General features: G+C 27.9%; 2 protein-coding genes across 4 annotated transcripts in view; both read right to left on the reverse strand.

The window, feature by feature from the left end:
- LOC107453801 (isovaleryl-CoA dehydrogenase, mitochondrial) overlaps window positions 1–1,163 on the reverse strand; it is a 39,758-nt gene extending 38,595 nt beyond the window's left edge. Inside the window, exon 1 of one of the 3 annotated variants that reach the window (XM_087150327.1) lies at window positions 881–1,163. In XM_087150327.1, the coding sequence (XP_087006453.1) occupies window positions 881–1,015 (135 nt within the window). In that variant the 5' untranslated portion in view covers window positions 1,016–1,163. Of the gene's footprint in view, window positions 1–100; window positions 252–458; window positions 592–880 lie in introns of those variants that run through there. The other 2 variants (XM_087150328.1, XM_087150330.1) reach the window with 2 other exon arrangements.
- Window positions 1,164–6,523: 5,360 nt separating this feature from the next.
- On the reverse strand, window positions 6,524–13,370 carry LSm7 (U6 snRNA-associated Sm-like protein LSm7). The gene is made up of 4 exons (XM_087150333.1): window positions 13,210–13,370; window positions 10,472–10,598; window positions 9,593–9,664; window positions 6,524–6,689 (listed from the first exon to the last, which is right to left on the reverse strand). The coding sequence occupies exons 1-4, from the start codon at window positions 13,216–13,218 to the stop codon at window positions 6,550–6,552; spliced, it is 348 nt and encodes a 115-aa protein (XP_087006459.1). The 5' UTR covers window positions 13,219–13,370; the 3' UTR covers window positions 6,524–6,549.
- Between the last annotated feature and the right edge of the window lie 135 nt (window positions 13,371–13,505).

Consider the following 13,505-nt stretch of genomic DNA (forward strand, 5'->3'; position numbering starts at 1 on the left):
AATTCATCATACAACATTGAGCTAAGCCTAACTATACCACCACTTTCCCCCACCTCAGAAAAAAAATCATAAAAAATTGAAATAATAAAATAATTCTTACCTTGATGCATGAATCTGTTTTTAAGAAGTTCTTCTACTGAAATGTATCAAAATATACTAATTTTTTCAAGTGAGAAAGGATCAAGAACAAAATTTATCAATACCATGTGTTAAGAACAAACTGCACATATATGTAAACAGGAAGATAAACAACAGTAAACTGGTTGCCAGATTTACAAATCTTAATAGAAATATTTGTCACAAACTCCAATTATGTATTAATTGAAGAAAAAAAGTAAAAATATGTACATTTATTGTGAAAAAAGGGCATTTTTTAGATTAACATCTGTCCACTTTCCCCCATCTGACCCTACCACTAGTTGCTATATTCTTGTCTGGGAGAATTATATTTACTTTACCGGATTTTTGAGCGACATTTTATGAGCAAATCAAATTATTTAAAGTGGGCCATTCATCGATGTTGGCGAAATCAAATCACGTCAGCAGGTCACCATTGTTGGGATTTAATTATCGACTATGTCAACCTTCATCTATCAAAAGGTACCTCTTGACAGATGAAGGTTGAAATAGTCGATAAATATATCTCCTGAATGGTGATAAACATTGCATTGAATAATCACAAATTTTTTAAATTTCGTTATTTGAAACATGACAAAATGAAGATTAAAATATGTAAAAAGAGATTCCTAAAAAAAATCGGCGAAAATTCTTAAAAAAAATCTTTTCTTAAAAAATCCTTAATTTAATAAACAGTAACAATAATTTTTATTAAATATTAAAATTATCGTTTTAAAAAATAGAAAAAAGGGAAATAACATACTTGTCTTTGATCAGAATTTAAACCACTTATGTTATCATCGACACGATAAAAAGATGAAGGTCTACTAATAGCATAATTCAATTTATTTGCATGAAATCTTAATAAGCATTTAAAATTATTAGTAACAATGTTCATTTTGAGAATGTATTTGACAAACAAAATTAATTTCAGTTAATCTCTCAAAATTTTTCAAATGTATACTTCAATCTCTAGCGAAGAGATTGAATATTAAATATTCTTTCATGACCTCTGCTCTACCTCCGGTCAGAAATTATACAGCCGCTTCTGGTTGCCTGTTATTGCGAAACTTAAGCTTTGCTCTTCAGCACAACCCTGAAAATTAAAAATAAATATTATGTAGGTGGCGCACTTCAATTACACAAAATTAAGGAGGTTCAAACTGCAAGTGCGGGCATATGAATGAGAATCCGATTGGTGAAATATATCTACTTGCGAAACACATATCGATGCTGTTGTCTTTCGCTTGAAGTTCTCGATCCATTGTATAGTGTACAATGCAATTTACGAAGTACTGTCATTCGGAAAAATAGCTAGACACCTTGACACTTAAAAAAAAACTTCAAAAACATATATCGTAACATTCAGACTTGCATTTGACCCACATACTCACACTTTTAACAAAAAAAAATTAAGACAAGGGACAGAGGATAAAGATTGTGGTAGTAATTACCAGCCACCACACCCCTCTACAGCCACCAAACAGTACGTGGATTATGATTCCTTTTTAACTTCTTATAGCTTCATTTGAGGTGCTTTATTCCTGACTTAGAAGTTTCTGGGAACGTTATATTATAAACACCTAGCTCAAAAGTCGTGGTGAGTAGCAAAGAAGTTATGAAGGCATGTTTATATAAATATAATGCAGATCAAATTACAAAGGAGAAGAATTTATTAAATGAAGCTGATACTGTTCTGATTACTTATTTTATTTACTTCCGTAATTAGTAAATAAAGTATACGTAATAAAAGTATTATACGTAAATAAAGTATTACAACAGTCACTTCAAATGAAAGCTGAACACCCTGACTCTTTCAAGAAAAATTTCTAAAGCATATTATGATTCCAATCAAACTTGCTCGGGATCAGACAATTTTCACAAAAAATAAAGAATATAGCACCATTGTTATTGGTGTTCAGATTCTTTCAACGAAACCCTTTTCAGGTTGAGTTGTGATTGAAAACCTTTTACATAATATTTTGCACAATATTGCAACGTGTCTGCAATACGCAACTCACGGAAAAACGATAAAATAACGTTCTTGAGTCAGAAACCCCGGAATGGGTAAACCATCGGCCTCAGCACCCGAGCGTGATACGAACTCCGAATTTGCGTGGCAGCCCAGAGAATGTTGCGTATTGTAAACGATACACAATTAAGTCTACCACGCTACGAAAGTTTCTAGCCCAACAGTCGAAAGTTCACCCATAAATAACCAAGGTCAAGTATTATTTTCAGGGAGTTGGTGGTTGACCGCTTTGACAAGTCTGCGAAGAGACCGAAGTTTCGAGGTAACGGTACTAGCTAAACTGTGCAACAAGCAGAAAATGAGGTAATTGAAAGTAGATAATATCATTAATAGAAATTTTAAATAGTAATTTGGAAAAGAGGTCAAATAACCCAGATGGTGCAATCAATAAAAATTTAAACAAAGATTTTGAATGACCAATGCATTGGTCATTGAACAAAATGTTTTTAATTATGTTATTTTTTAAATTAATTTCGGAATAAGAAAATATTATAGAATTTTTAAACTAAACATTTATGATACGCGAAAATTATATTTCATCTTGAAAACTAATTTCTTATAACCTAAGAAAAGCTAACTGAAGGAGGAATAGTCATTAAATTGAAGAACATTTCTTAACTTGTGTGGCTGATTAGTCGGTGAAGCAACTATAGCTGTACGAGGAACTGAAGGTCGGGTATTTGATTGTACTGATCTTTCTCCAACCAAGTCTAAGTTGTTCGAAATCCAAACTAATGTTAAGTACCTAACAGTTTTAGAGCTGGATGTGTGGCACAGAGGTCAGGTGTTTAATACCACCATCTGTCCTCAAACTAAACTGTGGTCGGTTATTAGTGTTCAAAATAAGATTTAACAAGCATAAAAAAAGGATAATTAAAAATGTATTAGTTTTTTGTTCATCATTTTCAATTAAAATAATTAAAACTTTATTCTCTGGAATTAATTGCAACTGCATTAATTATTATCAGAAGGGTTAAAACCTTGTGTCAGAATAAATACAGACTGTTAATTAATAGGTACAATTAAAATATTTCAGAAGTCTTTTAGTTGTTTCAATGCTTTAATCAAGTAGGAAGCACCAATAATGTCTTAATCAAATTGAATTTATTTATTTTTAGAACCAGTGATCAAATTTGTCATTATCCTGACTTATGAATGCCAGGACATTGACGTGTTACTAGAAAACTTTTTAAACAGTATATTGTAAAGAGGGAAAGCAAATATTAACCAAATACCAAGTTTATGTATGATTGTAATATGCTTGGATGTAATCAACGTTATTTATTTATTTAATGACTGATTATTATACACAATTTTATTCTGTATATATCAGCAACAAAATTTTTTTTGATTCTTTCTACAGTGGATAAAAAGAATTAATTTAAGCAATTTATGGTTCATCTAACATAAAGTCTCATGTTGAGTTACAGGATGGCCACTCAAATCAGATTTCAAATTTCCCTGATTTTTCCAGATAAAAATCTTAAAATTTCCAGGTTTTTGTTTCTTTTTTCTTATAAAGTGTAGGATGTGTACAAGAAAAGTGTCTATATTATAAAATATTTTATTCAAAATGTTATTTTTTTAACATATCATCTTGAAAAAAATAATTTATTTTGACAATTTGGCAAGATTTTATTTATTTTTTAATGTTTTGGTACAAAATTTTGAATCAAAAATCATATATTGACCAACAAAAGAGTAAAATTAAATATTAATATATAATTGGTTCTTAAAAACACCTTTTTTCAAAATTAAAATATGTTATAAAAGGTTAAAATGGAATAGAAAAAATTAGCATTTATGCAACAATTGTAACGATTTGTAGACAAACATTGCTGTGACCGATTGTAAAAAAATGTGATTGGTTGGTTTGCTGAAAAAAATAATTCACAGATTTCTTTGAATGGGAATAGAAAAGCTTTCAGAAAAAGAGTGCAATATAAAATCTATTATTATTAAATTATAACCAACTAATTTTTGGAGAATTTTACAAAGTTAAAAATACAAAAATATTTTGTCAAAATAGGAAGAAAAAAAATTACCACCAAAGCATCAGAACAAACATGAGCCATAAATGGATTCAGCCCAAGGTCAGAATTTAAAAACAGAAGCTACTATCCTAATCCCTTTTTCCACCAAAATCTTTCTAAATTGCACAGTCCCTCAGCGGTAAAAGGTTTCTACGTTCATTTAGCAACCGTGGGAGAATTTTGGCATTCTAGTTTAACCAAGCTGCAATGGAGCAAATTTTGATGCAAGCGAAGTATCGCTGAGTTGATGATATTTCAACTGTTTGGCGATACATTTCCGTTTAAAAAATGTGGGTATAATGGATGAAATAATTTAAATTAAGAAAACTAGTAAATAATTTAAAATAGTGCAATTAAAAAAATTATCAAAGAAAAAATTTCCAGCTTTCCCTTAAAATTCCCTGATTTTTCAAGGTTTTTATCCAAATTTCCCTGATATTTCCAGGTTTTTTCCAGTATAAAAAAAATTCCCTGATAATTCCAGGTGGGCGGCCACCCTGAGTTACTTACTATTAACTTAAAATGACTGTTTTTTAAACTTCCAAGCTTTAATGTCATTTTACTGGCATTCAAGATTTGGTGAATTTCTATTTTATTTTTTTTCTCGAGCAAACGTCAATAAACTACAATGCTGTCTGTAAGATATTAATAAATGTAACCAAAGAAGTATACAAAAAAAAATTTAGATTATTTTGAAGACTTTAAATCTGAAGAAATTTTTTAGTCCAAATTGTCATGTTTCCAAAGAATCACCCTTGTATTATGCACTAAAAAAAAGTGTTTTTCCTTTTTTTTTCTCTGTAAAACCAATTTTTACAACAATAATCTGTGATTTAATTTATTTTAAAATCTCTTTTCTATCGAAGTAGTGCATATTAGGAAATCAGTCTTCACACTAGTATTATAAGCGACTTTAAGAGCTGTTATACAGAAATTTTGTCCCACAATTTTACCATTTTGTTCTCTCCAGAAATAATGATACTTTTTTTTTCTTTTTGAAAACAAGTTATTTTTTAACATTATATTACTTATTAAAAGTGCACAAGAAAAAGCAACTTTTTTTTTTTTTTTTTTTTTTTTGCATTTGATGACTTAGCAAAGCTACCAACATAATTACTGGAGTGTGCTCTTGTCACATGAAATGATTGAGATATCTTATGCCATGCCTGGTAAATTGGTTTAACCTTCTTTATTCCTAAAACTGTAGATTCCTAAAACAGAAATTAACAATGTTATAGGCAACCTACAACAATCTAAAGCAGGGGTCGGCAACCTGTTTGTCCTTAAGGGCGCAATACTAAATTTGAAAATCACCGAGGGCGCATATTTTGCAGATAATCATGCACAATCCTAAACTCAGCTGACTACTTGCTGTATATCTCCGTTTGACAAGAGTTAAGTAAATCGCTCTGGCTATTAAACATTTACATTAGTCCAGCGAGGGCGGATTAAAAATCGATCGCGGGCGCCGCGTTGCCTACCCCTGATCTAAAGCAATAGACAACTACCATGCCTTAGTGAACTGTGTGTATACATTTCAGTCAACAAAATTTTTTTACAAATACAATTTTTAAGTTAATACAAAATTCTTATAATTCATATTGTTAATATTTGAAAATTACAAGTGAGACAACTTTCAAAAATATTCACACAAAAAAAAAAGCTACGGAGAATGAAAATCAGTTACAACTGTTGAACAAAAATTATGAATTAAGTTAATATGAATATTATTTTAATGTGATAGGTATGATCCCATAATAGCTTGAGTACACATAATTCCTTCAAAAATAATAGTAATTGGTTCAAATTTAAATGAGTATACCAAAAAACTCATGAGCTAATAAAGCTTTATCAGATAAATCAAGTAATTCCTCTTTAATTTAATCAAATTTTACCATCATTACATTGGTTTATTAATGATGAAATTAACCGAATTACAAGTGAAACAATAAGTTCTAGAAATTTCAAACATAATAGTAAAATTTTGCATTATGATCCAACAAAACAATCTGACTGTCCCTGTAAAAAACTGAAACTAAATAGAAATATAATTTTTCTTTTAGAGCATTTTATGTGCATAATTTAAAATTTTCTAACTCTTTCATTAAAACTCAACAGTTAAGAAGAATCTTGGTTTACTCTTTTCAAGAGTTGCAAGCCCAGTTTGTCGGAATCAAAAACTATGAAACTTTATAATTTTTAAAATTGAAATTAATAATTAAATCTAAGAAATGAATGACTTTCATATTAAGTTCTTGATAAATGAAGATGGTATTATTTAGAGCTGAAGAAATGTTTTTTAAAAAATAAAATGTTCACATAAGAGATATTTTGAAATAACTAAACCTACAAAATTAGAAGTTTTATTTATGTGTCATGAGATATAAAAGGATTAGGTATAGATTCCATTCCATCTGTTGGACAGATAACAACAACAGCTGTACCACGACAAACAACTAGTCCCAGGGATCGTCGATCATCAGTTAATTTGTAAGCATCATCAGGATCTGGAAAAGATTAAAACAAAAATTGAATATATTTAAACTTGTAAAGAAAAGATTTTATTAAAACAACAAAAATTTAATATAATTAAACTAGTAAATAATAGATTTTATTACAACAACAAAATTCATAAAGGGCTTTTTAGAACAATTAAATCATCCAAACTTTTTTTTCTTCTGGTCTTTATTAGTCTAATCCTCCTATTAATTCCTCTGTCCCTCACTAATTTTTTGATTGGACAGAATAATAGTTCAACTCATAATGATGACATTCATAGACTTTTATTTTTACATTCTTTTTCATATAAAAATAGCTTAACTTTTACTAACAATCAGAAGGAAGAAAAATTACAGAGTGTAAAATTATTCAATACTGTGTTAAACATGTCTTGGAAGCCTCTTGCATACCAATCATCAATTTTTTGACTAACAAGTTAAAATGTGTCGTATATAGTAAGCAATATATACAATGCATAATTGATGAATTCAGTGACAAAGCAGTAAATTATTACTGCCTAGTTTAGCACACTAAACTACTGAGAACATACATTAACATTTCATTTTTTTAATAAATTCTATAACGTGATTTATAGCAAAAATATCAGTAACATATTCTCATCCTGTTGTAATGCCCATATATATACCAATAATCGTCGATAGAACAACTGCCACATTTATAGTAACTAATTACAAAAAAAATAAACTTATTTCTTATAAGAATTGCGATAAAGGATTTCAAAATCACGTGAATACAAATATCGATCTAGGATTCCACAATCGCGTGAATATGAATGTACCAGGGTTGGGGTTTTTGACGTCCTAAACTGGTTTTGGACAGGACACGTGGGTTTTACTGTCCTAAACTGGGTAAAACTGTCCTAAACTGGGTTAAACTGTCTTAAAGTGTCCAAAACCTTGAACTTTGGAAAAAGGTAAAAATTCTATAGGTGTAACCATTGTACACATAATAATTACATGTATCAATAAATATTTGATATTTTTTATACAATTTACTTTAACTTATTAAAAGAAAATAATATAATATAATAGAAAAAGGTTTAAAATTTTTGAAGCTCCACAATTCATTGAACAACAAAAGTGAATACCTAATCCTTTAAATATAAATATGCTTTTAATACTGATAAATAATATTTTTGCATAAGGATAAATATGGCAATATTAAAAAATAATAATTTTTCTTAAAAAAAATACTAAATTTGTTCAAAAATTAACCTTTCTTTTTTTACAATATTTTTTTTTAAAAAATGTTATAATTTCTGCATCACAGATTGATAAAAAAAAGACATCTATTTTAAAAAAAATTGTTTTTAAATATAAATATATTAGTTTAAATTGAAAATACAAAATAACTGAAAAATGTATTAACAGTTTTGAAGAGCATAACATCAGTTTCAGTTACTGACACTGGTGATGTATCACCACTATGCTAAAAGAATTGAACATGAATGAAATAAAAGTATTCTTGAATAGTACTATAGATAAATAAACCTGTTTATGACGAACCAAGCACTTAGTCCCTAATATTTTAACCTGTATGGCAAGGCCAAACTTCAGTTATGTACTATTGAATGAGAGGACCAATTGAACTTGATTACTGATTTATCTTCCTTTGTTTAAATTGAAGAGTCAATCAATATTAATAAAACATTATACTTTTAAAAACAAATATTCTCTAATACATTTAATTATCAATATGTTATTAGTTCTATGTTTATTTTACCTCTTAAATATTGTTCAGATAAAATTGTGACATAATTTGAGTAAAAGGGTTTTGGACAGTTTAAGACAGTTTTGGACAAAGGGGTTTTGGACAGGACGGTTTAAACCAGGGTTTAAACCGTGGATTAATCCATTCTGTCCTAAATCTTGCCAACCCTGGAATGTACGATATTGAAATTGCATAAAGAATCACATTGCATGAAGAATCAAATCGCTGTTTGATATTAAAATGCAGCGACGTCTGAATTACGAAAATATAAGCTATCTGGCGGGCGGGTAAAAATGCGGAAAATCTTATTTTTTGCACGTAAAATCCCGTGAATAAAATTATTAAAAATGTGGAAGGGTTGGCAGCTACATATAGTTTGAATTTTCTGTTTATCTTTGAAAATAGGAAAGAATTATAATTATTATATTTCAACAGCTGAATTTTCAGAAAAGCGGAATATTTATTAAAAAAAAAACTTTAACTTTTAGAGAATCAGAGTTTTTAATAAAAAGGCTGAAATTCCAGAGACAAAAGTGAAAAAATCTCATCCCTGATAAAGCTGGAACAAGAAAAAGAAAAAAAAAGAGAAACAGTGACCCCCATAATATCAGAACTGTCTGAAGCAAACATCACAACTGCTTTACAAGCATATACAATTTTTAATCTTCAGCTTGCAAATACTTTTTAAATAGCTACTATTATAAGTTAAAATTTGCTTTAATTTAAATTCTTTAAAAAAAATACTTAGATAAAAAAAATGTATAATCAATACTCAATATAATGATCCCTGTGGTCTGAACAAAAATAGACATAACGTGAGGTCCTTATAACAGGAATACACAAAACTTAGCAAATATTTATTTTTTACTCATAAATACCGCACTTATTTTGACTAAAACATCAGTCTTCTATACATTTAATTAAAAAAGTTTAATTTCTGTTCTAAGCATACAACCTTATGCTAATTAAATATAAGCAAATCTGATTTAAATAAATCTATTAAAAAAAATAGAAATTAATTTATGTAGAAATTCTACAACTTTTTAATTACTTAATTAAAATGTAAAAATATTCTATAGACAAATTGTTTGAGAGATCACATCTTTGATGATATATTTGATGCTCAGAAACAAAAGTAATAGAAAGTAATAAATAAATAATACTTCAATTAAACAATTACCTCTTAAATATTCTGTAGTATTATCTAATACAAGATTCAATAGAGGGTCATATCCCTTCAATATACCAGATGCTATATAAATTAAAAACAATATTAATTAATAAAACATATATTTTTTAATATTTTCCATTAAAAAGAATTCACAAATAATTAAATAACACAATTTCTTACAGCTAATATATTGTACAAAAACTCTATATGAATTGCATTTCAGTGATCATGTTATTAGTAAGATTGTAATAGAGGTAACAAATAATCGTTTGACTGGAATTGAATATGTAGAAAACATCAAATTATCAGTTATTTGATCACTGAAAAATTGGTCTAAAAAAAATATGTATGCCACTTTAGTCTAGAAATTAAATATGGCTTACAATCTGCACATAATTGTTGTATATTTTTTAATCAAAATAAATTATTTCTAAAAAAATATAACTTTTTTGTAGTTATAGTTTATACTTAAAAAAATTGATTTTTAGTTACTATGGCTTAAAAAGCATCAAAAAGGAAAACAAATTACATCAAATCTTTTTATGATTTCGAGTTTTGTACATAAAAGCCTAAAATTATTTTATTTCCCCATTGAAGAAAGCTTTCAAAAATAAGAAATAATAAAATATTTCTCAGTCTATCAAACTTAATATCTCAATTTTTTCCCCCTCTTCTTTTTTATTTTGTAATTACTGCCTGAAATTAATTTTATATAATGTAATTAATTTCAAAAACTCAAACATGAGAACTATTTCTTAGATTTAGAAATAATAGTAAAAAAATTTGTAAATTTTCCTTCATTTTATGGTTGCATAAAACAAAATAAAAAGTTTTGTTATGTTACGTTATAAAATTATACAATAAAATTTGATATATAATTTGATTTACCTTCTCGTCCACCTTGAAATTTAACACGGATAGGCTTCTCTAAATATTTTGAAAGATCAACAATGCTTTCTTTTCTCTTCTTTTCTTTGTCAGCTCCAGCACTACCACGCTCCCCACCACCAGATTGCTATTAAAAAATTATAAACTTTGGCTAAGTTTTTTTTTTACAAATATTTATAACCCTTAAAAGGGGAAAATATTTGAGATTCAATAATTTACTAAATTAGATGGTCAACTGTCTTTTAGTTAGTCAATGAAAAATACAAAACAATACAAAATACAATTTAACAATAAAATATTTTTATTTATTTATTTTGTACACAAAAAAAAGTAGTAATAATATAATGTGGTGTTACTGTCTCTATATTATTGAAGCCGTTCAGCACAGTAATAGATATTTATTTAGATTTTTATTGGCGAAACAAAATTTCTGATGATAATAATTAGCTTCATTGATGAAAACCTAATTGTTCATACTTTATTTATATACTCATGAAGCAGAGCAAATACAAAAATAATAAACAAATCATTAAACAGATAAGACTTTTTTAAAATTTGATTTCTCAGGAACTATTCAACCAATTTTGCTTAATTTGGTATTTTTCCATTTAAAATTACATTCTTTAAAATGTTGTAATGAACAGTATACCTTAAAATTCAAAATTTTTTGGAGCATTATTATATCAAATAATAAATACTTGGTGAAAAATATTCTTTGCATGGAATTATCTTTTGATGAACGAATTTTATAATTTTATACATAATTTTTCAATTCACTCAAAAAGTTCTTTAGATAAGGCAACTATGCAAAAAATTAAAATTAACTTTAAAGGGTCCTAATTTTGGACTGCTTTCCTGACCAAACTATTGGGACCATATTTCCCAAATTGCGGTTACCTTTACATTTTGGGAGTTAGAAATCCAAATCTGCCAAAAGCAAAGTATGATTATTCAGAAAAAGTATGGTTTTGTAACTTAAAACATCATCTGCATTAATTAGTTAATATATATTTCAGGTCACTCCTTAGAACCATTAAGTCCTAGAAGGTAAAGATCCTATCATTAGATCAAAAGTTATTCAAGGTGGACTGTTTTTCCTTTAACGTTTCATATAATCTGCTATGCAAAACATAAAAGCGAACACAACACATATAACATTTCAGCAAAAAATAAAAAAAGACTATCTAAAGTAACTCACTTTTACTTAAAAAAAAAAAAACTGATTCAAAAACTATTCATTTAAGTTTCAATTCAATTTTATACTAAACTAAAGATAAAAACATAGCTGAAAATTTTTGTATTGATTCTTTACATATTTTGAATTTAGTCATTTGTGCAATATTTTTCTTTATAAGATGTCATTGTCGAGAAGCTAAAAGGATTTCAAACTTAAAAAATGCAGAATTTTGACAGGGGTGGGGTATAAATTGTGTCCCTTTCATGCTTTAATGATATTAATTTTTAGCTTCTTATGGGCTAACGCCTGGAAGTCGTAAAAAAAGTAGCGATTATTTTGGTTACAAGGACATTTTCCTTTCTTATTAAGCAAATTTTTATTTACACAGCCAATCAGGTTTCTAGATAGTTTGGTGAAGCGTTGGAGCCGCAGTGGCTCAAGGGATAGAGCCTTTGCCCCCAATGAGGTAACCCAGGCTCGAATACCTACCAGCAGTGGCTGGTTGATAGTGATAACAACAGAGTCAGATACAAAATATCCTCAGTGGGTAATGAGTTAGAACCTATGTTTTTTCTACATGTTTTTATTAAAAAAAAATTTCCATTTAAAATCAATTTGGAGCCTTGGCGATTGCAGTTGGCATGGCAGATCACAACACGAAATATCCCCTTTGTCTTCTGGATTAGGTTCAAAATTACAAGGCTATGGAGTTCATTGATAGTAGGAAGTCATAATTAGGTCAGTTGTTCAAAGCCGGTTATAAAATAAAAGCAGGGGTCTGTCTAGGTTTTTCTGAAAGGTAGCTATTTTGTGAAAATTTAGACATAATTTGTGAAAAATTAAAAATTATATTAAAAAATCAATACAAAAATATGGTAAAAATATGGATTTATCGTTTCCTAAGGGATACAAAATAAAATTTAAAGAAAAAGTATTTTGCGAAGCTACCGTTTTTCCTAAAGTTGAATTTGTGAAAGTACCACTAAACGGTAGTAAATTCGGCATGGACAGACCCCTGAAAAGTCACTGGCTATATTTACTAACTAGCTGTGTGTACTTTTGTTAAGATTAAGTCAGGATCATCGACATTTAGGTATTTTTGAATAGAATTTATTATAAATTTATGCTAAAAATTTTCTAAGCATCAATTTTCATGTATTAAATATAAATCTAATCAATTATATACAAACATATAACCACAGTACATTATAGATATACCAAGAAGGGTACAATTCCTAACAGCCTGCATGCAAACTAGTACAGATATGGCGCGAACAGGTACTGATAGGGAATTCTCAAAATTACTAGGATTGGACATAAGCACACAGCAATTTTCTTAAAAGAGATGACAAAAAATTATCCATATTTTATGATAAGTTTCAAATAAATAGCAATATTATTGAATCTTTTGTATTTTTAAAAACATTATCTTTTATTCCTTCAGGTATTTTCGCAACTGGAGAGAAAATAATAATAAACAATGACGTCTCTTAGGCAAATAAAATTTAACTATGACATCAAAAATGTAAATGAGTTTTATAATTAGGATTTCCATACGTACGTTATACATTATTGAGTAAAATTAGTTAGTAAATATCGCACTTTATCTCACAATGATTAATTTAATCCAAGAATTTGACTTTTCCTTTTACGGCCGGTAAATAAATAACGTTTAGAACGCATTTAACTACTTATTTCTAGTTAATATAAAACATACATAATTTCTACCAAAAAAGATTTTTCGAACTACTCATTATATTTAAAATGCATTAAATATATATTAAAAATAATTTTTTAAATGTTTTTTCTGTTAAATTTTCCAAATATTCATTATAATAAAACTTTTTTTACAGTTAA

This window comes from Parasteatoda tepidariorum, chromosome 8 (genome assembly GCF_982258835.1).
Source record: "Parasteatoda tepidariorum strain Cologne lab strain chromosome 8, Ptep-v5.0, whole genome shotgun sequence".
NCBI lineage: Eukaryota > Metazoa > Arthropoda > Arachnida > Araneae > Theridiidae > Parasteatoda > Parasteatoda tepidariorum.

What these genes read in the sequence shown, in the direction of transcription:
- LSm7 (XM_087150333.1), bottom strand. An exon ending in ATTTCAAGGTGGACGAGAAG is followed by an intron (nt 9,665 to 10,471) that starts GTAAATCAAATT and finishes TAATTTATATAG; the next exon opens with CATCTGGTATATTGAAGGGA. An exon ending in TACTACAGAATATTTAAGAG is followed by an intron (nt 6,690 to 9,592) that starts GTAATTGTTTAA and finishes AATCTTTTCCAG; the next exon opens with ATCCTGATGATGCTTACAAA.